We start from the raw sequence: 26,563 nt of genomic DNA, 5'->3' as shown, positions 1-26,563 counted from the left end.
ACTTTCTACAACTTTAGTGTTTTGAGTGAGTTGATCAATGTTTTTGGAACAGAGCCTACCGTTCAGAAAAATATATCATTACCAGTTGGCGGAAGAGTGCAGAGGCCATGCTTACTTTACCGTTATTGGCTCTCAGCAGGAGTGGAACGGCGGTGGTTGTCCCTCAGAGTAGGTCTTTCAGCAACCAATTACTGACGAACTACCTGTTTTCCTGAGCGAGTTCATACGATCTGTTCCCAATTTTCATGATAAATAACTTTGACCTTAACGTAATTCCTTAACCAGGATTTCCAATTTGCAGAGAGGTTACTAATTTCTTTTGTGCTTTTGATGCGGAGTGTTCGTCGTCAACATGAAAAACCCATCCAAATCTTAGATGCAATGGCGGCCACTGCGTTGGAGGATGGAAAAACCCCTCCAAATCACAAGCAGAGCAACCCACACACAAAAGTGAAAGAGGTTGGCAAGTGATACACCACCAGCATATGTCAGACAAATTGACAATATTTGGTCCCATTTACTCATCAACCACAACAATTAACTTACATAGGATCCTGACAATATGACCTCTTAACGCCATTTAGCCCATGGTATCAACCATCCAGATATTAGCAGTACATGTATATGGGAGTTGTTGGCAGTATCACCAACCATAGCAGTATGTTGTGATGGCACATAAAATAGTGACTCCGATTTCATAAGTCTTCTCAATTTCGTAAACGATAAAATTTCAATGAACAATGTCTGGACTCTGTTAAAGCTTGTCTCATATTTCCACAAGATGTTAATAATTCCAAGGATCAAACTACCCTGAGCTAGACTTTGACTTTGACAAATATCTTCCCAGTCGTATCATTCTGACCTCGAGACTTTGGATGATGTTGAAAGTAATGGACGAGGGGTGATAGGGCAGGTTTATCAGATGGGTTGATGGCATACAGAGCAAGAACCACATCAAAGAGCTTGCCTACTTTCATCAAGAAAAAAACCTTGTAAATGTAAAAAGTGATAACAGTCCTGTGTAGTGCAGAGGTTGTTTTTGCCTCCAAACTGTTGATAACAAGACCACCAGGAGAGATACTAAGACTGGTGAAGACTTTTTGTTGGAACCTGATGGTGTTAGAACATGATATGAACGTGATATGTCAATTTACCACTTTTGTTGCCCAACTTGGTTCCTTTCTGACAAAACTATTAGTTGGCCCACTTTACAACTGCACCTTTTGCTAGTGTAACTTCATGATTGCAAAAGCATATTGACTTGGGTCAACTCACCCCTAAAGAGCGTAGTGACTAGAAACTATCAGTTGGCCCACTACAACTACACTGTTGCTGGTGAAGGTTCATGATAGCAACTGCGTATTGACTCACCCCAAAATTCATGGGACATTTTTCATGACATTTGGCCTGAAGACTAGCCATTAACTTGATACTTACAGCTAATAATGGATGAAAATCGTCAATATCAAGCAGATGTCCACAATTACGTGCTGAGTTTCACCTGCCAGTGAACTCCCATATCAGGTCATTTCATATCAGAACCGTCAACCTCTTGCACCCCAAGCCTACGGTGCACGACACTAACACCACATGTGACAAGTCTTCAGACATGGTAACTCTTGCACCCCAAGCCTACGGTGCACGACACCAACACCACATGTGACAAGTCTTCATCATGTTTAATACCAGACCACTCTCGCTCATCATCGATCAGAATCGCCAATATCTATCGAATTTTGCTCGCCAATAAACTTCCGTTTCTTATTGTAGCTGTCATATTCATTGATTTGATGAATAAATGGATCATTAATCCTCAGAGTTGATACATTGGGAATAGATTAGAATCCTGGCTGTTCTGATCAGTGGTTGCACCCCTCCTGCTCATCAGGTCAAGGGTGGCATGTTTGAATGTTTGACTCACAGAAAGACAGCCAGAGATTATTTGTTTGTGTCTTTATCACTGATACCAACAAAGCAAAGCCTAATTTCTTCAATATTGTCTGAAAATCCATCACAATTTATCAGAATCACCCAAATTCAGGGGGTGACTACCACATAATGGAAGAGCACATGGCAATATGCTATTATAATATAATTGATACCCAAAGCTTCCATGACATTCAGTAAGGGCACCTTCAACCGACAGCGAGAGTATGCCAGGATCGCACAAGAATATGGCGGTCAGGTTTATCATTAATTATGATGTTAAGATCACATTTAAGAATACCATGGTCTGGGCTTGGGTAGCTCAATCAGTATTAGCAGTAATACTACTATTGTAAATGAAATTTGAAGGCGACAATGCTAAGCTGAGCTAACTGGCGTTCATCTCAAATGTCAACTGAGCTACTGTGCCCTGGAATAATTGTGGTGAGAAGCTGCTGGTGAGGGTTTGAGCCTGACATGGTCGATTAAACCACCAAATAACAGAAGACAAGGGACTTCAGGTGGCAGCAGTAATTAGTGGTCCAATACAATTCAGAACCGTCAGTGGATGTCATTGACATGGGTGCATTGCGCTAACTACTGAGGATTAAGTTCCACGTTTCTAGCATCCATATTCCAGGCTTAGCACATACTGTAAGAGTGGGCTTGCATTAACCCCTTGTCACCATTGTCAGTGATTGTCTTGAAACTGACCATACTTGATATGGTCAGTGAACCTTGTGGTATTTGTCACCTTTGTTTGTTTGGCTAATCCCATGATGTCACTGAGCTGGGCCTCCACTCCAATGGCTGTGCATTTGGCCTGATGGTGTCCTGTGCATTTGGCCTGATGGTGTCCTGTGCATTTGGCCTGATGGTGTCCTGTGCATTTGGCCTGATGGTGTCCTGTGCATTTGGCCTGATGGTGTCCTGTGCATTTGGCCTGATGGTGTCCTGTGCATTTGGCCTCATGGTGTCCTGTGCATTTGGCCTCATGGTGTCCTGTGCATTTGGCCTCATGGTGTGCTGTGCATTTGGCCTCATGGTGTCCTGTGCATTTGGCCTGATGGTGTCCTGTGCATTTGGCCTGATGGTGTCCTGTGCATTTGGCCTCATGGTGTCCTGTGCATTTGGCCTCATGGTGTGCTGTGCATTTGGCCTCATGGTGTCCTGTGCATTTGGCCTCATGGTGTCCTGTGCATTTGGCCTCATGGTGTCCTGTGCATTTGGCATACAACTCAACCTGTAGAACCATGGTATTGTGAAACCGACCCCATTGTTTATATGGTCATCGAAGCTTGTTCTGTGTCACCTCTGTTTTTGTTAGGTAAATCCCATGATGTAGTCAAATCCTAAAAGCTGTGGATTTAATCCAACCTTCTGATGAAATGGACGCAATAGCCTAAGTAGGCTGGGGTACTATCATATCTATCTCACATCATGGAACAATCAGATTGATCAGCTAAGCTCAGCCCATCAAACTGCAAAGATCACCATCAGATTTGGCCATCATTGAAACCTAACTGGTCAGATATGAAGAGCGCCTTGGCCTGCTCAATCAGTTCTGATGGATTAAATGCCCAATAGCTGAGTAGGTCAGTACTATCATACCAATAACACACTGACGGAACCATCAGAGAACAAAATCAGCTCAGTCCATCAAATGGCAAGGATCAATATCTGATTCAGCCATCATAGAATCCAAAATAAACCAGCAAACTCAACTGCCCACTCACTAGCTCAACATATCACTGGAGAAGATAAACTTGACAGATGGCCCTGATTTGATCTCACTTTGACATATCGAGTCAAAACGTAGATGAGGAGTTGATCCCACCCCGCTGGTGGTCAATCAAGTCCATGATCCTCAGCGATATTTATCTCCTTGGACATATTCTGACATATTCGGATAAACTACTATACTATCCACTATAATTCCTGTATTAATTTCATCACTTTCTTATCAAAATACAGCAGATAAACCTGCATTCTTTTCTCTCTCCTCACCGCTCGAGTTCACAATACCCAACAATGCAACCATTGTCGCCAATAATCTCCCAGGGAAATAACTCCACGCTTATCGGTTTGAAACTTTTAATCTTTATTGCAAAATGATGCGACTTTGCGTTTTAACAGGTCTTCGATACCATAATGGGAGTTTAATTTCACCAGTTTATTCAAGCTGAATTTCCGATCAGCTCCCGAAGGAGATAAGCTGGATCAATTCATCACACATTTGACAGAAAGTCTTGGAGAAGTAGAGCTTGCTGCAGCCGCGCCTTCTTGATCATCGTTCAATCTGCACTTAGAGGAGATATGAATCCATTGATGTAACTCACCTTTTATGTGAGCTAGTTCCTATAGAGAATGGAAGTAAGGGTCACATACTGTACGGAGATACCTGCAATGACAGAGAAAAAACAAGGATCAGCGGACAGGTCAGGGCAAATTCATTCTTAGAAAATGTTGAACTCTCGTGTAGAACACACACCTGTGGCCGTGGAATAATTGGCCAAAACTCTCATTTTTTATATAAAGAGGAATGCAACCAGCTTGATATAGATTGTAAGAATGCCACCAGACTGCACGTCAATCAAATCCTTCTGAGGTAAACCACAAAAGATAATGCACCCGGTTGACCGAGAAGTTTACTTTTTCACAGACAGATCAAGCTTTTGACACAATTTGTGCTGTGGTGCTTTTGTGTTGAGTATCCTGGCCGACTCTACAGCAACAATCGCACGTTTTTATGTGATTTCTCGCATTAATACACCTTGCACTTGTTGTCGCGTCATCTTTTTATTGCAGAGAGAACATCTGCGACCAGGTGACTACCTGCATCCAATGGTAGCTGTGATTTTTTCTCTAAATTAATTGTAAAGAGTCTGATAAAACGACTAACAGCTAGTGCTATAAGGCCGTCCTTTATACAGCCTCACGATCCATTCCATAATAAGGCTGTATTACACGTCAGCCTCACAAATACACATATTGACTATTAATAATGTAATAAAGCTGAGCGCAACAATCGACCTGATCAAATAAAATGAATCATTCAGCGTGATGTAGTGTCCTGAAGAAGATGTGATGGCCGCTACTGATGGTGTGCACATGCTACCATTATGAGGGAATTCAGTCGGAGCTTGTAGGTTCAAATACCTGTTGGCTCCAACTGGGACGTGCGTCCTCTGAATGACTAAATCCTAAGCCTTAAGACGGCCCATCGGTGGATAAAACAAAATGCTAGTCTGCGGGAAGACAAACGTCCTCTTCAACCTTGACATGTCCTCAATGACAGATCGAGTGACCTAATGATAGTCCCCCAGCTCTCTTCTTAACAGCATCTCAATACAGCATCGGAGACTAACTACCTTTTTCACAGTCCATTTACAACGCTATATCCGTCATATCCCTAATGTTCTTCGTGGTCATATTTCTTTTGAAGTTGAAGGGTAATGACAAGATGGACCGTAATCTCTCTGTTCCTATGTCTCGGTCAAAACTGATCAATGTGGGTTTCTTACTTCTCTTTCCCACTCGGGATGGAGACAATAATTGGTTCTTATGTCTTCCATAAATGAAGTCATCAAGTCCTTCGGAGCATTTCTGGCTTGGTGGCTGCAAGCGTTTAACCAGCATTTAGAGGAATCACTCGCTAGAGAAGACTGGCCAACCCGTCCAATGAGACGAACTGCCAGCTAACAGATGGTATAATTCCCACAAGTGCCGAATGATTCAAGTCCCCGAGGAATCTAAAGAGTGCCGCAATGTGGCTAATCAATGTTCCCCTCTTCAATGATGACCCATCACTCTTCGTGATGCTAACGAAATTAGACCACTTTATTTCGTGAACTCCAACAGATGGTCATCTTTCCCTGCACAGGACTGACTCAATACCCAGAGGAGCTTCAAGAGAACTATTTTATGTGGCATATCGATATTGCTCCTCTTCAGTGCCAATGATGGTCCAGCCATCTTTGAAGCATTTGTGGAAATGAACTTAAACGTCTGTTGGAAATATTGGCAGGTCATAACTGCGCTATCACCAGACGTGACAAGATGGGTTAGTCGGTCGTAGTTGGTGAGCTGTCATGGCAGATGAAAAACTAGCAATCCGCAGCAACAAGTTCAGGGTTGATCAAAGGGCCTCGTGTCCTTGTCGTGTCCAGCTCCCACTCAGCCAGTGGGACACAAATCATAGGTCCTCAGTTGGACTGATGTCTGATGATTTGTAACAACTGTAATAATACGAATCAAAATTGTCTTCGTTGGTAGAATCATACGTCCCCCAGAAAGCTGGCATTCGACAACAACAGAACACTTCAGCGTCACAGAACTTAATTGACCGATCGATGGACCTCTCAGCTCTGTGTCCAGCTCCCTATTAGTCCTCGGGTCGTGAATCATGGTCCCCAGTGGGAACATGACATCTGTTATTGAGGAGATATTGGCAATTTGTAAGAGTCTGTCACATCTTGTTAGAATCACTGTCTGTGGGTATGGCTGATTGATTCATGGCTAGGCAGCGGTCAGCTGGGAACTATCGTGACCCGTTGTTATCAGAAATGATACCTTGTCCAACTCAATTGTTACATGGTGTCTATTGAGTTACGTGTTGAACCCAAGGATCGGTTCTGCCATGTTGATTTGTAAACATGTACTTTTGGCTGGTCTTGGTTCCATTTCAAAGAGGCTGATCCAGTCTGGTCTGTCATTTACCAGTAGATACAGCCTCACTCACGGGCTAACTCACTTGTTACGTGGTGTCTATTGAGTTACGTGATGAACCGAAGAAATCGATTTCTCTCTAATTGAAAGTAAACACAGTATTTTTGCTTGGTCTCGGTACGGAGAAAAAAGTTTGTCTTCGATTTCTTTTTTTGGACAAGGCGCGGTTTTTTACATACCAGCTTGACGCAATCAAAACAGTCAGTCAAGACACAGCCAAGTGCTGAAACGGCATACGCAGGACGGATGAAGATAGCGATTCATCTTCTGTCCACTCCCCCCAGACAAGCAATCAGTCAACACGCATACGCAAGAAATAAAAATGTTTCTCTTGAGTAAGGGTGTATTGCGTGGAGGATCATTAGCGCTGTTACAGACAGCCTCAGCCCATAACAAGTTAGCAAACAGCTCCAGAAAGGCGGCTAACTCGTTACGTGTATTCCATTAACACATTACTCAACTTTCTTACTTAGGTCACAAGTGTCCATATTTCCTACTCCATTGCTACAAACTCGGACCGGCTCACTGATTGACTCAAGTGAAGCTATAAGTAAGCTTTATGGTACATCGCCGGGTAGAATGCAATGAGAGTTCCGGGAATCTGCAATTCTGATCATGCTCGGAAGCCACTCGAGGACAGCGATTGGTTCATAAGACAAGCCTCCCCATCACATCTCTTCATGTTACTAAACACGATACTTTTGTTACGTCATTAAAGTGTTATGATATTTTCAAAACAGCCATGATTATTCATCAGATCTGCCATTTCAATTATAGCATCATCTCGCTAATGTGTTTGTTTTTCGTCATCTAAATAGGAGAAGAATCGTTATCAATTATAACGGGATGAATTAATCAGGTTTTATCACCCAAATAGGATTTGGTAATGAGTTTGCGATTCTGTGCAATTATGAGTCACGCTTGACGAAAGTTGTGACACTAGCAATTAGGTTGATGCTGCAGCGGGTAGTTGAAACTGTCTTCTTCAATATGATATTTTTGGCTTTATTCAACCAATGCGACATTCTCACCACCACCACCACCACCACCACCACCACCACCACCACCACCATCACCACCATCACCACCACCACCACAACCACCACCACCACCACCATCACCACCACCATCATATTCAGCAGAGGTAACAGTGACCCTACATCAGCTTTGTGCGAATGCTGAAGACAACATTGGTGGGCGATCCTCACGATAACATCTCTTGACAGACTCACTCTGCAGTATCATGGCAGTACGTCCCCAACGCCACGAATTATAGAGATGTGATAATCCAAATAATGGCCTCTCGCCAGCATTCCTTGGACGGCTTCCAAAGCTTGCTACTTTAGAGAAGTAGGTCTTTATGGTAGAGCATCTGTCACGACTTCGTCTTTACTGCGCCGGCTAGCTTAGCGACGTTAATGGACATAACTGCTCAGGAATTGAGCGACCAACTTAAAGATCCATTTGCTTAACCCTCTCTTTCTCGACTCCGCTTGGTTAGTTGCTTAACCCTCTCTTTCTGATGTAGCTAATCTTCCTCGACTCCACTTGGTTAGTTGGTTGATATATTGAGTTAACAGCCGAGCATCAATTAGGACATCATTAGCTCTTTAAAAGTGATATTGGGCGATTGTCATGTAGGTAGGAGGAAATGGTGACCCCAGATGAAACCTACGCTCTCCAAGATTCGCCCCCACTATCACATAAAGACACGCTCTGATCGGGAGTCAAACCAATGACCTCAGAGATGGCAGGTGCCATCCAGACAGCCATAATGTGGTGGAGTAGATGTCTATAGCTTGGGTAACATTGATGACTGTCTTATACTAGGATAGCCAAATGAATGGACCTCACTGTTCAAGATGAGATGTCATAAACCTCAGGGCATAAACCTCTCTGTCTCAGCTGTGTTTCCGAAACTAAAAGGAATTGTGTGAATTGTCCCAAAGACCTGGCAAAATGCCACCATTTCTACTTGCAAATCACCATCGAAAAAGTCCATGCCTCGAGGCAGCCATCAACCCAGGCAAGAGGTGTTATCTGCAACTGCAGCAGATTCACTGATCGTTTTCCAATGCATTTATTAAAATAATCCCCGCGTTGGGATTTGTCGTGTTAGTTGACGCACATGGAATTGTCAAACGAGTTTAGCTATCGCACCTCAAATCTGATACCTCTGTCCTAAATAAAATGATCATAACAAGACAATCGTGTTTCCAGCCAGAGTTTCCAGGGAATCGAAAAAACATTCCAGCCATCACTTGACTCCTGTGGGGTTCGATCATGGATTGTCTTAAGGGTCGACACAGATGCTGGACTGAATAAGGTTTCTGGTCAGACTCCACATCCAAAGGTCACACAGAATCATCTAGAAGTCGGTACTTTCTCTTTTATACAACAGTCATGATACATATGCCAATATCATTGTACACATATCTCACAAGAGACATCGCGATCGGACAGCCATAGCCATCTGTAGACTAGGAAACAATATCCTGGCTCTAATTGATAAAGACATTTTTCAGAGACAATGTCACAACGAAAAGACACTGTCCTTACTAAGAGGATTGCGTTTGTCATAGTAGAAATGAGGAAGGTGTAAAAACAACACAAGCCAATCGACAGACCGGACGACAATTGAGGGAGACATATTCAGTGCTAGGAAGAACTTTCACGCCAATGAGCTAGTGACAGTCTGCTCCTCCGAGACCAAAAAATAAACCTGATACATTGACGAGGAATTAGCCACTGGTACCAGAGAGAAAATTAACAGCCAAGTTTCCAAAACGGCTACAAACTTGTCTCGGCTTGACCAATTGTCTAAGTGAAGCCAGTAGCTAATTATATTTCTAAGCGAAGCTTCTGACGGAGCAAAAACAGAACAAACCATCTTGACGAGGCAGGGTTAATGCTAATTACTGGACCAGTCTGCCTGGAGAGCTATCCAGGCTTAATTAGCCCAGACCAGCAGATCAAAGACATCATTCTCAGCCCCTCAAGGGAAGAATCTGCAGATCTTTTTTCACCAAGTTGTGAGGACAACCCGAGACTTGCAGTGGAGGAAGTCCTGGTTCTGTGCCACTATGTTCAGTTAGAATAGATCGGCAGCAGGGGAACGAAACCATTCACTTTCTCAATACAATGACCGTTTGTTTTAGATAATTCTACAAATCATACCAAAATTTAAAACGTTCAAAACTTTTTTCTTCTCAATCTTCAAATTCATGAATTACAAAAGTGTTAAAAGTTGAAATCCACTTACCTCGATAAACCTAGAAACGAAATCCTCAATTATGGACAAAATCGGCAGTAACTTATAATAATTCCACAAATGATTCCAAAGTTTGATAACGAATCCCTAATATCACAAATCGCCAACGATCTCGATTATTTACAAACTTTTCTTTATTCTCAATCGTCCGATATCCAAATGAAAGCGTCTTCTAATCAAAGTTTAAAGACGAAGCTGCTGAAATAGTCGGCAAAACACATATACTGGTAATATTTCGACAAATTAATCCAAATTTGACAACAAGTTCGTCTCATTAGCGAGTGAGGACAAGTATGGTAGTCGAATGCAACTGTCAGAGGAGTGGGTGAGTCTACTGTGGTCGCAGGGGGTGGAGGAAAAATGATTGGTCTGGTGAGGTGATGGACTTGGTACCAGTTGCTTCATACCAGTGTCTGTGGTCATTCCGAAATCCAGAATTGGTTTGGGCTAGTCACAGGGGAGAAAGTGGAGTGCTGCGGCCAGATATATCAAATAATGCGGTCCATCGGCCACTGAATGAAGGGGTTAAAATACGGCAAAAGGGTTTAGGTAGAAGCATCAAGGAATCCACAGAGGGCCAAAGGAACCGAAAGATCGCAGAGTGAAGAGGCCAAACAACGGAGATTGTTCGGTGTCAATCTCAACACTGACAGCAGAGAGAGCTGTCTTCCGCTGGCTGACAGGTTGTCCACGTTCTTTCCTTCCTCCTCTTCTGTCTTCAAATGCAACTTACCTGACATTTATCAAAACACATTCATCCTCAAATATGCTTCAAGTTCCAAGTGAAACTGATACATTTCTGATGAAGTTCACTTCAACTTTTAACGCTACAATAATTGTAGGTGCAGCATATTTGAGGAGGAACATCAATTCCCCATTGAGAGTAGATCATTTCGAATTTCCGTGACATTCATCATGTTTATTTAAAACCTCTCTATTCTTCATCAGTATCAAATACACTCCAACGAAAAACCATCCATTATTTATCAAGTTTAACTTGTATGAGAACCTGTTGAAACTAACTCAACACTTTTATGGATTTTCTCAACAAATTCCACAATGTCATTGTAAAGTTCAACCTACTCAACCAAAGCCAAAACTCTAACAAACACTACCTCACAATACCTGTGTATTGGAAAATTCATTTCAATTCTCAAGAGTTTCCATGGTAACGTATTATACTTCGAAACCATGATATTCGTTTTTGTGATTTGATGTAATAATGTAGGAGTGGTGTTTTTTATCGTCAGATGTTGGCACCTTGAAAAATACACAAAGCGGAATAAGTTGTGAATGTAGCGATAGCTACTTTATCGTCCAGAGAGCGAGGACAAAGGCTGTCAACGATGGAGGACTTTCTAACGACTATAACCAGCCAGTTGGAGCACTAAAGTGACCGAGAAGGCACCAGAAAACTGCCAGGCTGCCTAAGGGGACCTGGCCGCCGCCTAAGGGGGACCTGGCCGCCGCCCCCAGCAGTTTGGTGCAAAAAGCTGGGGTTTAATGAGTTGGTTGGTCCTTTCAAAATCATCCTGAAACTCATGGTCGATACCCTATTTAAATGTAGCTAGGGTTGATAAGATGCACAAACCTGAGGGGTCAAGATAATTTCAAACTGGACTGTGGTGACACTTTATTATACCAACTTTCTTAAAAACTTTTACAAGTCGACTCCTGTCTGATGATGTGTCTTTATCTCCACATCGAGTGACTTCCACATCCTGACGCCAGCCCCATCAAGTGGACTGGAAATGAGCTCTTCTAAAGCTAGTTGAGTGCGACAGGTGATGGAGAATTTAAAGGACAAGCCTGTAATTTTTCGCAAGAACACATTTTTTGGTACACCCTGTAGTACACCAATACTCTCCCTTATTACATAGTAAGTGTATTGATATTCCCGCACTGCTAACCTCACAGGTTACTGGCAGTCATATTGGCGCTATCGGTGCTAGACGTATGCTAGCCTATATTGTCTTATTGATCAGTCTATATTATGAATCATACTGCCATTGGTTCGATCTATTTTGACGAGGGGGTGAGAGGCAAGCTCAGTTAACAAGATCTGACTGGTGTTCTTCTAAAATCTACTAACTTTCATCGCTCTAAATGCTTTCTAAACAGTGGCAAAGTGGTTAGAGAGCCAGGCCCATAAGCAATAGGCCATGGGTTTGACTCTGGGATACACCGCCCTAAAATCCTCGAGTAAGACACTTAACCCTAGCGATGATTGGTGAAACATTAACCTTTAAATGTATGCCTTATTAACTCTTATTCAAGAGTCAGACAAATTCAAACTCGGCAAAAAGAAATTGGTGCCACAGGATCGGTTCACAATTACAGTGGAACCTCCCTTAGCGGACACCTCTCTATTAAGGACAACCTCCCTATTAAGGACAGTAGTTTCGGTCCCAAATTGGTAAACCTCTCTAATCAGGACACCTCTCTAGTAAGGACAGCACTTGTCAGTCCCGAGGGTGTCCTTAATAGAGAGGTTCTTCTGTACACTAATGTGCTCATTCAGCTAAACAAGAGATTAGGTAATTCCTGGAAGGACAGCTGGCTTTGATTGATGTTCAATGAATGTTTATGCCATCCATCAAATATTATGTTGAAAACGTCAGAGCTACATTTGATTTCATTGGACGATGACGTCTTATTCTGGATAGATACCCAGATTATTTTCATCATATGATCTGAGATTATCAAGCCTAAAAAGACGATTTAAAAATCAGATGGACGAATGAATTCTATTGGCTATCAATCAATGAGTGATGGTGGCTGTAACAATCCCTCAGTCAACAATAAAGTAGAACCCCCCTTAGTGGACACCTCTATAAACAGGACACTCTCCCTACTGGGGACTGTGATTCTGGTGCCAAATTGATTGTTATTAGGACACCTCTCTAGTAAGGACAGCGCTTGTCAGCCATAAGGATGTCCTTAATAGAGAGGTTCTACTGTATAAGCAACTCTACCAAGAGAAAGACAGCTCTGCTGGAAGGCCCGCTATCACATGTGTGATTGGTGTGGCCTTACCATGCAACAAGTTTTAATATCAAAATGAGGCTGTTTAGATCTTAAAGGATTAGCTGTTTCAACGGAGGGTAATTTATTCATATCATTATCTATCCACGGGTTAAAAGGGTCACAGAGGCTTATGGCTGATGTTTCCTTCAGCCCGTGCTCTTGGGGTTCATCCCTTCCCAAAAGGCCCAATATGAATGGCATACCCCTTTAAGAAACATTCTGAAGACGTTAGGGACTCATACCCCCCCCCCCCCCCCAATAAGCAAAGGACCTGACACTGACTATACAGTAGAACCCCTCTTAGCGGACACCTCTCCATTAATGACAACCTCTCTATGAAGGACAACCTCTCTATGAAGGACAACCTGTCCATGGACAACCTCTCTATGAAGGACAACCTCTCTATGAAGGACAACCTCTCTATGAAGGACAACCTCTCTATGAAGGACAACCTCTCTATGAAGGACAACCTCTCTATGAAGGACAACCTCTCTATGAAGGACAACCTCTCTATGAAGGACAACCTCTCTATGAAGGACAACCTCTCTATGAAGGACAACCTCTCTATGAAGGACAACCTCTCTATGAAGGACAACCTGTCCATGGACAACCTCTCCATGAAGGACAACCTCTCTATGAAGGACAACCTCTCTATGAAGGACAACCTCTCTATGAAGGACAACCTCTCTATGAAGGACAACCTCTCTATGAAGGACAACCTCTCTATGAAGGACAACCTCTCCATTAAGGACAACCTCTCCATGAAGGACAACCTCTCCATGAAGGACAACCTCTCTATGAAGGACAACCTCTCTATGAAGGACAACCTCTCTATGAAGGACAACCTCTCTATGAAGGACAACCTCTCTATGAAGGACAACCTCTCTATGAAGGACAACCTCTCCATTAAGGACAACCTCTCTATGAAGGACAACCTCTCTATGAAGGACAACCTCTCTATGAAGGACAACCTCTCTATGAAGGACAACCTGTCCATGGACAACCTCTCTATGAAGGACAACCTCTCTATGAAGGACAACCTCTCTATGAAGGACAACCTCTCCATGAAGGACAACCTCTCCATGAAGGACAACCTCTCCATGAAGGACAACCTCTCTATGAAGGACAACCTCTCCATGAAGGACAACCTCTCCATGAAGGACAACCTCTCCATGAAGGACAACCTGTCCATGGACAACCTCTCTATGAAGGACAACCTCTCTATGAAGGACAACCTCTCTATGAAGGACAACCTCTCTATGAAGGACAACCTCTCTATGAAGGACAACCTCTCTATGAAGGACAACCTCTCTATGAAGGACAACCTCTCTATGAAGGACAACCTCTCTATGAAGGACAACCTCTCTATGAAGGACAACCTCTCTATGAAGGACAACCTCTCTATGAAGGACAACCTCTCCATGAAGGACAACCTCTCCATGAAGGACAACCTCTCCATGAAGGACAACCTCTCCATTAAAGACAACCTCTCTATGAGGACAACCTCTCTATGAAGGACAACCTCTCTATTAAGGACAACCTCTCTATTAAGGACAACCTCTCTATTAAGGACAACCTCTCTATTAGGGACAACCTCTCTATTAAGGACAACCTCTCTATTAAGGACACTAGTTTTGATCCCAAATTGGTTGTTTCCATTCAATTTCACCTCTCTAATCAGGGCACCTCTCTATTAAGGACAGCACTTGTCAGTCCCAAGGTCCTTAATAGAGAGGTTCTACTGTAATTGTCATTCAACACATCACACATTGACATGTTCCATGCATGTAGAGTGAAATACAGCAGAACCTCTCTATTAAGTTCACCCTCGAGACTGACCTTAATAGAGAGGTTTCCTGATACGAGATGCCAAGTTGAATGGAAACAGCCTATTTGGGATAAATACCAGTGTCCTTAATGGAGAGGTTGTCCTCAATAGAGAGGTTGTCTCCAATAGAGAGGTTGTCCTCAATAGAGAGGTGCCCGCTAAAGGAGGTATACTCTAGTCTCTACATAGTCATTCATTGTGATTGTTGCAAAAGTCTAACTTCAAGTTAAGTTTTACACAAATCAACGCCTCCCAATGACTTACCAATAGAATGTCCTTAGAGATAAACGAAATCACTATCGTCTGATTTTGTCCGATCGTAAAAATTCGGAAAACAAGGGGCGAAATTCCAGTAATTTAGAAACGAAAAGTTTACGGATAGTCAGCATTCTGCCATTGCGGTTGTTTCGCTCCCTGCCGTTTTCGCCCCAGTCGTTTCGCCCCTGGGACTTTTTGGTGGGGATTGAGAAGTACAAGTCAAAGTAGATTTGCTTTCTAGTGTTGTCAAATCTACAAAGAAGGAATCGTTCGGTCATCTGCTGTGTGATCTTTGGCAGGTCTGCAATCTCATCAGGTCTGTTTGTGCCAGCATCTGCAATCTCACCAGGTTGTGCCAGCATCTCCTGTCCATCAGGTCTGGTTGTGACAGCATATGCTGTATTATCAGGTCTGGTGGTGGTGGTTGGTTTTTAGGGGCGCAATCAACTAGCTTATTGCGAGTAATTAGCACACTAAGATTTCAGTGATGGTCGTATAATTGCAAGTATTTGGCATTTTAGACTCATATTTCGTGTTATAATAACTACGTTGTAAACATAATGCTCAAAATCGATTCATGAAAAGGGCGATAGGGCAATATTAAGCTAACAGTAATGGAAAAGTGTTATTCCAATAACTGAATATTGTTTTTAGACACTATTACATGTATTGGCCTACTTTTCCTTACACCACAAGAACAATGCATGTGAAAAAAAACAACACGTACAAGTGAGTCGCGATGCTACAGTGTTCAGTTGAGGTGGAGCGAAACTACTGGGGCGAAAAGGTTAGGGAGCGAAACGACCGGATACCGATTGGCCCACTTTCGGTTGACGAGGACAACCTGGTTTCTGATTGGCTGACATTTTCCAATTAAATTAGACAACAATCTTTGCAAAATCAGCCCATTCCTTGTCAAATCGCGTTAAGATATGACACTTATGCTACATATGAAAGATAAAGAGGTCAATCCTACATAAAATCAACTAACTACAGGGAGAAAAGTCGTAAATTTTAGATGAAAAGGAATGACGGAGTTAGCAGACAGATTTTTAGTTCAGCTAATTAAGGACAGATGGCAGCACCAATGAATGTAAATTGTCCTTGCTTCACTCATGCACATTGTATTTGGACATCTGATCACGACCAGGAAAGAAAGTCTACACTCATTGTTTATTTCTCAATTAGTATTTTACAAAAATGTCGTCTTTCTTGCACTATAACAAGTCAAAAGTGATCATAACCGCAGCGATATGCACAGCACCTCTACTGGCAAATTGGTGGGGCAAAAATGTTGTCGTTTTCGCCTCCGAGGGCTCTGGTCAACTGTCACCAATTCACGAATTTCGACAAGAATTGATTGATTCCATTCCACGATTAAAAAAAACGCCGACCGACAGAAAATATTCAGTGGCGCCACCTATGGAGGATCTGACATTGAAACATGTGCAAATTTTCTTCCGACACGGGGCGAGGACACCCGTGCGGCAATGGCCTATTATAGAACAGGTAGGCCTAGGTCTCTGTACTGAAATTAACACCGATGCCTCATGAAATTTAAAGGCCTACGCTGTCGTGGACAATTTTGAATTTGTAATTGAATTTTTAAATGTTCAATTGCGAAAATACATACTAAATACAAATTTCAACATGAATACCAAGTTAAACAAATTTGCCTTCACAATAACTGCACTATTGCATTGTGTATTAGTGGATTTCTATTTAACTTGACCACAAGTAATGACGAACGGCGTACCCCTTTAAATGATAATCTTAATTTCTCAAATAAAATCAAATATTGACAATAATGTTGTCTGATTCCATCGACAGGTGACATGGGATAAGGATGTGTTACAATGTGGAGTCCCTTCAACCCAGATCAAATATAATCGGAAGTATTTGGACGGAACGCCCTGTGCAGAGTATGGACACGTGGAGACAATACTGAGAAGTTTTGTTTTTAAGGTGAGAGGGTGTGGACGCATGTTGCCTCCAGAGGTTTTCTCTCGGTGTGTGAAGCTATACATCTTCCTGAACTTTAGATTGGCCTTGTCCCAGTGCCAGGGGAGGAGCATGTAGCTGACCCAGTTGTTTTCAAAGGAGGTCAATGGTCCTCCCATCCTATGACCCCAAGCGATCTCTGAGAGTGACGCACAAATGTCTCCTGTAGACCCCCAGGTATTGCCTACAGACATGGTACACTTTCCTTGTCCAGGCTTTTGGATTTTGCTGTACAATACCTTCAAGTGTACATTCATATGTTGTGATTGTAGTTTGAATCATTTCTCAAACTGCAGTAATACGCACTACACGATCTAAGCAGTTAAAATTGCTGCGTCTTGCGATAATGATTCAAGGTTTAATAGCTTGTGTGCAGTGGTTGTTTCCATTTTCTAGGGTGGCATCCATGGAGGCCAGCTCACCGATCTGGGTCACAGGCAGTTACATCAGCTAGGGCTTGAGATCAGGAGAAGGTACATGGAGGAGAGGAAACTAGTGCCGGAAATCTATCAAAAAGAATCTATCCAGTGAGTCCATTCGTTCTCCTTAACCAAAACAAGGAAGTGTCACATTCAGTGTGTCGGCGAAATAAACCTTTACTGGTCGCTCCCAGTATCACCAGGTACAATCATAGACTTTCTTTGTCCTTCAACCGACTGTAGGACTCTTCATCCTAGAATATATCCTGCCACGGCCGGAGAAAATATTAAAAGTAGGCTGAAGCGCTGGTCGTTCGAAATCCCCTTTTACTGCTCATTTTGTTACAGTGCCAGATCAACAAATCTAATGAGGACAATAGAATCAACCAAGTGTGTCCTCGCCGGCTTGTTTGGGCGAGAATCTTTGGAGGAGAACGAAGGTGAGTAGTCCTTGCTTCTGTTTGGTCATGAATATTTCATGTTATTCGTCTTAAACAATTGGTGTCATCCTTTAAGATTGCTAGAGCAGGGGTTTGAAGAGCTGATGGCCAAAAGGCTGGTAAAAGTAAACCTGTGATTTTATTTCCAGTCGTACCAGATATCATGGTTGCCAAAGACAGTGATGAATTCCTCTATATTCCGAATATAAACGCATGCCAGGTCATCAACGAGATGGTGAAAGGCAACGTCTTCAAATTACCTTCTCTGAAAGGCGAACGGGCACTCCGGGAAGAGGTTATGAAGAGATTAGGCTTGGATACAGCTCATCATCATATCCTGAGAGGTCTGATGGATGAGTTTAACTGTAGAAAGGTAGGGCAGTGATTAACAAAGTACAGGGCTGTGGGCACAGAAAACAGAAATTGACACTCACTGATTCTACAATGCATGAAAGACACCTCGGGACTGAAAGGTATTGTCCTTAATAGAGAGGTGTCCTGAGTAGAAAGGTTAGATTGAGTGGAAACCACCAAATTGGGACAAAACACAGTGTTCTTGATTGAGAGGGGTCTGTATAAGAGAGTTGTCTGCTGAAGGAGGTTCCACAGTCTATACTTAAGATTGTAGAGGTTTCCTGATTATAGGGGTCAAAGTAAATAGAAGGACTGATTTTGGATCAAAATCAGTGTCCTTGGTATAGAGGGTGTCCTGATAGCGGAGGAGTCGGGCCAGAGAGGTTCTGATGTATTTCTTCATGTTAACAGGCACATGGTTTTCCGATGCCAGACACCGTAAAGGACCTCGTCCCCATGATCATAGAGATGGGGAGAAAGATGTTCAGATTACAGTGGTAAGCCATTTCTTTAGCAAATTAAAGAGAGACTAGGGTCCAGGTAGATCAGTTACAGGAAAGCACCGCTAGGGGTCTCTCCTCACTCACAGTGGATCAAGGTTATTCCTGCTTGTACGAGGAATAGATTTAAATCATAAACAACCAAGACCTGGAACAGCACATCTCTGTGTATTCATCACCTGAAGACCAAGGGAACACTGGCACACCTGAACACCCAGGGAACACTGGCACACCTGAAGACCAAGGGAACACTGGCACACCTGAAGACCAAGGGAAGACTGGCACACCTGAACACCCAGGGAACACTGGCATGCCTGAAGACCAAGGGCACAGCGGAGGGAAGCCGTTGATGTGGCCTTCCAAAGAATATTGGATGGTCGACATGACGCACTGGACTGGAAGGACAGTGACCTGACCCGCCTCGTCGAGGACAGAACCATGTGGTGTCGCATCGTCAATAGCTTAGGGTCGCCCCAATGGCCGCATGACTGCGGGACATGATGATGATGATGATGATGATGAAGACCAAGTTCACCCTTTGGATTTCAGGTGTTTTCTGAAATATCATTATTACTCCTTCCTGTTCTAATTGCAGGAAGAACGATGATAACGACAAGTGTTTGTTGATGACTGTTGGTCCAATTTACAACATGATCTTTGAAAACATGGACAGTGCATCCTGTCATCAGGATAAGTAAGTGAAGATCATTCCTCAGTCAATTTATATTTGGATGACTTGGTCTATTAACCCTCAAAAAGAAACCTATGGCAGCCCATCACAATATCTCAAGCCACATCTCCTTTAAGATCAGTCTTGTGATTTGAACAGGACACTGTCTCAAGCCACATCTCCTTTAAGATCAGTCTTGTGATTTGAACAGGACACTGTCTGCAAATGAAACAACCTGCACCCCCCCCCAGAGTGACACAAGGGAAACTGGTGTTGGTCTCTAAGGCTAGGCCCCCCAAGGCCAAGTCACAGTCACAGTGGGGGCCTTTTAGCTTTGTGCTGAACACTGCTGGCTACCACACTAAAGAGCCCCAGGTTGATCCCAGGGAAACCCAGGATTGTATTTCTGGATGAAGCAACGTGGCTTTCAAGGAACTGTATTACCAGGCTCTTCACAACACAGTGTATGAACAAGGGTCTGTTGGACGAGACTTGGAGCAGTTGAATTAACAAGTGTTCGTTTGTCTTTCAGCACAGCCAAGATGCACCTGTTCGGTGTTCATGACTTGACGTTATTGCCGATGCTGCTTTCATTAAAAGTGATCACCATTGACGACAGCCACTGGCCGGGTTACGGTGAGAATATCAACTTTGAATTGTACGAGGATAAATCTGGTGCCCATTGGGTTAGGATACTGCATGGGGACAAGGTAAGGGTCAGAAATATATTGAATACGTGTCATCATAATCTCTGTCAACATGGCAGATTAGTAGCATGTTTGATCAAGAATTCTCTCATCTTATGATCATGGTACTGGCTCAGTCTCGGCGCCGTGGCCGGGGCCAGGTCTAGGTGCCGTGGCAAAGGCCAGGCAGTTGAAATACTACTCTGGACTTCATCCTTCTTTATATTTTCAGGAGATCACTCTCCCAAATTGCGAGGCTGCCATCTGCCGCTACGAACAATTCAAACAAGAACTCTCACATCTTACGCTGACAATTCCGCAGTATCGATGTTTATGTGATGGAAAAATACCCTCCAGTTTGAAAGGTGGGTTTAAAGAGGACAAGCTCATAAAATGGAATCAGTTAAACACAATCTAGAATCAGGCATGGATATGAATGACAAATGTGACCTTTTGCAGACTGCATGTCGCACAGATGAGTCTGTATGATACCAGGAGATAATGGAAGAAATCCATGAGCTCAGATTTCACAAAAGGCAGACAACAGTGAAATGAACAACTTGTCAATGTGAGAGATGACTATTGTCAGTACTTTTCGACTCCATGCTGCTTTTAGTGTGACCCATCGGTGATTACAATGTAACAATTCACATGCCCCTGGTTTAAAAAGACATTCGTCTTTTAGGTCGCTGTGTTGTACCTGGGGAGAGGAAAATAGCGGGCCAACTGTTGACTCTGCCTGCGAAGGAAGGAAAACCAATTCCTGCATCGATATAAACATGGTGCTCAGCTCATCCCGCACGTCAATTAGTGATATAGGACTGTTCCAATCAACTCAGTATTCATTTATAATCAGGTTGTGTGCTTTTGTGGTATAATCAAAATATTAATGTGATTGAAATACACTGTGATTCATCAGATAACATAATAATAATGTTTATATATGATATTCATTTATAGAATAAAACGTTTTAAGACATGAATACATTGTTCATTGTTTTATAGTCATTCCAGCCAGTGGTTGAAGAGTGTTGTGTGCCTTGATTAAGGATTGCCCGACGTTGATGAGTGTTGTGTGCCTCGATTTGGGCCGGCAAGCAAATATAGGTCCACCACGACAAAGTGGGTCACATGTCGCACAGAAGATGAGCCTAAAATGACACCAGGACAAAATAGAAGAAACTGCTGTACTCCGATGTCACAAAAGACAGACAACAGTGAAATGAACAACCAGTCCGTCTCAACCTGTCGAGCTCGGAGGGAGATGCGAATTGTTCCGTCATGGCGGGTCACATTTTCATTGGGCCAAAACTAAGAACGGTCTTAAATGAACCGGTGGCAGCCCTGAAGAATTGAATGCTACAGACTCGAGACAATACACGACCAGATCATAAATTTTCACAACCGACCAGAGTTGTCCTCTGCTGAAGTCTGAACATGAACACAGTAAAATAGAAGACAAATCAGAAAGCAAAGACAAATTACAAATTCATTTCTCTCGAACAGCAATTTGCAGAGTACAGAGGATTCACCATCCTACAATTTGCATAACAATCATGCCAATACACACTGGACCTCAAATTCGCAGGAAATTTCTACACGACGGCCAGATTACCAGGCTTATCACTTGGCCAATTGTAAAACTGCTTTTAATAGACTAATCATAGCCCTGGACTATATGAATTTAAGACTTCTACAGAAGGTGGTGACATGTTCTTTTATCTAAGAAATAGAGTACATCATTACCAGGAAGACCACTTTGTCACAACCGTCCAAAGTGGTCTCAGAAAATAGTTGCCCAGGAGGTGCTGCCCCCTACACTTCACAGGCCAAACCGACCTCAAATTCTGAAGAAATTTCTTCAAGGCAGCTAGCCTATTTTCACCGGGCCAAAAGTAACTGCTTTAGATTGACTAGTTATGGCCCTGCACTATTGGTAATGGTCTTCTAGAGAAGATGATTGCATGTTTTTTGATCTGACAACAACTGGAGTACATCACCACCATGAAGAGGTTATAAACATCTAAAAGTTGTCTTAGTAAAATATATGTGCTCGAGGTGCCGTCCCTGCACTTCATGGGCTGACCTCGCTCAAATTCCAAGGACATTTCTACATGACGACTAGCCTCTTTTCACCCAGCAGAATGCTTTAAATTGCTTTAAATGTAAAGTAGTTTCGGAGAATGGACTTCTATATTAGGTGATGACATATTCATTATCCATCAACAATCGAAGACCACCCTGTCACAACCAACACAAGTTGTCTCAGAAAATTATGTCCAGGAGGTGCTGCCCTCTACACTACACAGGCTAAACTGGCCTCAAATTCTAAAGAAATTCATACAGGACGGCTAGCCTATTTTCACCAGGCCAAAAGTAAATCTGCTTTAAATAAACCAATTATAGCCCTGCACTATAGAGAATTGACTTTTACAGAAGGCGAGGACACATGTTTTATCTAACAGTTGAAAAAGTACATCACCATAATCAAGATGTCACAACCAACTAAACTTTGTCTCAGTAGATCCAGGAGGTGCCGCCCCCCCCCCCCCAAGGTTACACAGGCTGAACTAACCTCAAATTCTGAGGAAATTACAACAGAAGACTAGCTAATTTTCACCGGGCCAAATGTAAAACAACTAATATGGCCCTGCACTAGAGAAATGAGGACTTTCACAAAAGGCGGGGACAATTCCAAGGAAATTTTTGCATGACGGCCAGCCAATTTTCACCGGACCAAATGCATGTTTCTTTCAATAAACTAGTATAGGAATTAGGACGTTTACAGAAGGTAGCGACATATTTCTTTATAAAAAACAAGTTAAGAGACCACCATGTCACAACCAACCCAAGTTGTCTCAGAAAATTATGTCCAGGAGGTGCTGCCCCCTACACTGCACAAGCTAAACTGGCCTCAAATTCTAAAGAAAATTTCTACATGACATCTAGCCTACTTGCACCCAGCTGAATGTAAATTGCTTTGAATGTCAAGTAGTTTTGAAAGAGTGGACTTCTATACAAGGTGGTGACGTATTCTTTATCCATCAACAATCGAAGACCACCGTCTCACATCCAACCCAAGTTGTCTCAGAAAATGATGTCCAGTTATGCTGCCCCTACACTACAGACTAAACTAACCTGAAATTCTAAAGATATTTCTACATAATGACTAGCCTATTGGAAGAGTGGACTTCTATACAAGGTGGTGACATATTCTTCGTCCATCAACAATCGAAGACAACCCTGTCACAACCAATACAAATTGTCTCAGAAAATTATGTCCAGGAGGTGCTGTCCCCTACAATACATAAGAGACAAAGGCCTGAAATACGAGGAAATTTCTGCATGACAACTAATCTATTTCCACTGGGTCGAATGTTAAACCAACCAATTATGACCCTGCACTTCAATAGAATGGTCTTTCTACAGGTGGTGACATTTTCTCAAGTCCCGAGAAGATTTTCACATGGGAGGTAACCCATTTTCACTGGGCAGACATAGTCTGCTCAACCAGTGGCCACTGCATACTGAAAATGATTGACTATTTCAGAAGATGACAACAAACTCTAATTTTGCTGTAGCACTTACCTATTAAGCATTTGCCGGTCCTTCATTCATTCTTTGTAGCTCCAATCCTCCATGTTATGCTGAAAAAGGAATCAATGACAGCGACAGGCCGCCCATTTATTCTCAAATCTTCTACAGAAGTACAAATAATACACAAATTTTATAAATTAAGATTACAGTACTGTACAAATTCAGCTTATTTCATTGTCTTCGAATCACGAATGTACCATTGGGCAAGAGAAGTTGTACCAATGCATACAAAACAATATACATGCTGTAAACTCACCCAGGAGCCCTCACAACACTCTAGGACAGGAACATTTTCCATGACATCTGGCAGCCACAACAGCCGCTGACCATTTTACAGTGGTCAAGAACGTCAAATATCAACTCATTCATCTGCAGGGAAAAGCAATTCAATATACCGTCCTTTTACTTAGTCTTTCTAACTTGTAAAAATGTGGGCAATTTGTATCACCCCTGTCTATCAGTCCGAATGTTGGACTGGCGACAGTTTTAACAGTGCCTTTCAATGAACACAAGAATTCCATTGTAAAATATGGGCTATATGAAAGCCCTCCACACGATGTGGAGTCAGTAGCCATAAATATGACCACCAACTTGTTTTCGTTTTGCTTTATTTCAAAACTTCAGCACAGGAAGGCCAACTAATAAAGAAAGCCAAAGTTCCTGATCCAATATCAAGGGACTCGCCATGCGGAAGCCATAAAGCAGTTCTTCATGAAGACCAAATTTTGTGGTGACACAATCACCTAGTTTTGACACTTCTAAAAATATTTCAAAAAAATGTTTTCAGAGCCGCCATGCAATAGCAAAGATCTCAGGGAGTACCTCGGGCCCAGGCCCTACGTCTCCCATCCTGACTTTTCGTCAAAAAAAAGGAAAATAAAGACGACCTCCAAGCTTAGATCCGACAGATGCTTAGCCCAGTGAACCAAGGCGTGGCGGTTATAATCTTGATCCTCCGGCGATACCAGCCACCGACAGACTGTGACACTGAACTCACGAATAAGCCCAGGCAAGCTGACGAACTGACCGAAACCGTCGTCGTCCAAGATCAGTGGAAAACTTGCTGTTCATACAATGATATGAAACAAGCAAGATATTTCTAACTTCAAAGAAAGGGTGGTGTTCATTTGAGGCACAATAAATATACAAAAATAATAAAGAGAACTCGTCCCAGCAGTGAACTTGAAAAACAAGTTAAATTACCATATGCATCAATATGCAGACAGTCCCAATTTTTAGCCACAGGACAAGGGCTGGACCTTGTCGACTTCAGCAGACTCAAACAGGTATTTCCTGCCCAGGTTTTTTGTCAGAGTTGACCTATCCTGACCTTCTGGTTGCAAACTATACATCAACTAGACCCGGAAAAGAAGGGTTGTTTATAATGTTGAAGACATGTTTATACAATAACAATATTGAAGCTATTGCCTGCAGTGACCTTGCTATGGATTTTATGGGGGAGGGGCCAGGGACCATGACTATTGATAAAGTCCTCACGATATTATATTCGTCAACAATAGGGCACAGACTTTCAGATACTTTCTTGACTGACCTATATTACCAGTACAGTCCAACATATATTTTATTTCTTGTGACTGACCTATATTACCAGTACAGTCCAATATATATTTTATTTCTCGTGACTGACCTATATTACCAGTACAGTCCAACATATATTTTATTTCTCGTGACTGACCTATATTACCAGTACAGTCCAATATATATTTTATTTCTCGTGACTGACCTATATTACCAGTACAGTCCAATCATACTATCATATTTTTCATTTAGTCTGTTTATAATTCTAGGGCTGGGGTGGGGACAAAGAAATTCTCCAGTGACAAACTTTTTGATTGTCATTCTGGTAAAGAAAAACACATCCAAAATTGAAATTTATTCTCATATCCTTTTACAATGCTCGGAAAAAACTTTTAAAACTTTACCCGTGGATCTAAATATATATCACCATTGAAAACCTCAGTGAAATTAAACCAAGACAAAAAAGGGTTCCATGCCCTGGGTTTCCATGTACCGCGGACGATGCTGGCTGAGGATTTAGCTGACAGGATTTGGCCACATGAACCCCTCCGGTCCAAAGACGCGGGGGTCGTTAGATCAATTTGAAACCGCCATGGACATCACTACCTTCCCCTCACAAGTCGGTCGCGATGACCTCCATGTGCAAACCATTTTGGCTGTGGATGCTCCTGGTAACCCATGTCGTCTAACCCGACATAGCGCGCTGCCTGATTAGAAGTTACCGCCTCTGAGACCCAGGGTTGAGACACTGGGGTCTGCCCCTAGCTGACAGGTGGCTGGAGATCCATATCATAGAGCATACCAACCGTGTATAACCGGCTGGACTAGTACACCCTATCAGGCTCAGACTCCCCAACGGAGTCTATTGAGCGCAGCCGCAGCGCCAGTTAATATGGATGGATTTACGTCGTCAAATATCTATCGACCTGTTGAGCATTCGTTCACGGTACATGGAGTTTATCGGGGTTGGGAGCGAAGAGACAAGACCAGGAACTCCTGCAGGGTCACGGGCGCAATGCAACCCAAGGAACGAGATGCACCCAAAGTACAAGCTCGAAAATAACTGGCCCATCCTTCACTATAGGTCTCAAGTACCACTTATACAGCCAGGCGTCAATAAGGTCGGGTAACACCTCACAAGGAGTAATGACAAGAAGATTTCAAGACCTCAAATTTAGCGAAAAGGTGTGACAATAATGATAATATATCAGATCCAATACCAGTCCCTTGACCAAACCCAACCTTTCTTGAAAGTTCAGGGGGGCGATGCAGCTCTTTCAGGCTAAAAACAAAGCATTGACACGATCAGCGGGGGCAGG

General features: G+C 42.7%; 2 protein-coding genes across 3 annotated transcripts in view; one reads left to right on the top strand and one right to left on the bottom strand.

The window, feature by feature from the left end:
* LOC135499050 (adenomatous polyposis coli protein-like) overlaps nt 1-15,170 on the bottom strand; it is a 62,899-nt gene extending 47,729 nt beyond the window's left edge. For both annotated transcript variants that reach the window (XM_064789687.1, XM_064789689.1), the window contains exons 1-2: nt 15,045-15,170; nt 4,266-4,327 (exon numbers count right to left, since the gene is read on the bottom strand). The gene's annotated coding sequence lies outside the window, so the exon portion shown is untranslated. The remainder of the gene's footprint in view (nt 1-4,265; nt 4,328-15,044) is intronic.
* Nucleotides 15,171-15,882: 712 nt separating this feature from the next.
* Nucleotides 15,883-21,034, top strand: LOC135498906 (lysophosphatidic acid phosphatase type 6-like). The gene is made up of 10 exons (XM_064789423.1): nt 15,883-16,547; nt 16,869-17,003; nt 17,436-17,566; nt 17,807-17,898; nt 18,048-18,271; nt 18,664-18,749; nt 19,348-19,446; nt 19,955-20,132; nt 20,341-20,473; nt 20,794-21,034. The coding sequence occupies exons 1-10, from the start codon at nt 16,239-16,241 to the stop codon at nt 20,883-20,885; spliced, it is 1,479 nt and encodes a 492-aa protein (XP_064645493.1). The 5' UTR covers nt 15,883-16,238; the 3' UTR covers nt 20,886-21,034.
* The last annotated feature ends 5,529 nt before the right edge of the window (nt 21,035-26,563 follow it).

The sequence above is a fragment of the Lineus longissimus genome, chromosome 14, assembly GCF_910592395.1.
Source record: "Lineus longissimus chromosome 14, tnLinLong1.2, whole genome shotgun sequence".
Classification (NCBI taxonomy): domain Eukaryota; kingdom Metazoa; phylum Nemertea; class Pilidiophora; order Heteronemertea; family Lineidae; genus Lineus; species Lineus longissimus.
The sequence above is the reverse complement of the archived record's forward strand: the minus strand, read 5'-3'. Positions and strand labels throughout refer to the sequence as shown.

Coding starts and splice junctions, on each gene's coding strand:
- LOC135498906 (XM_064789423.1), top strand. CDS start 16,239: ATGTCGTCTTTCTTGCACTATAACAAGTCAAAAGTGATCATAACCGCA. Junction 17,899..18,047: donor ATCTTTGGAGGAGAACGAAG/GTGAGTAGTCCT, acceptor TTTTATTTCCAG/TCGTACCAGATATCATGGTT. Junction 20,133..20,340: donor GGATACTGCATGGGGACAAG/GTAAGGGTCAGA, acceptor TTATATTTTCAG/GAGATCACTCTCCCAAATTG.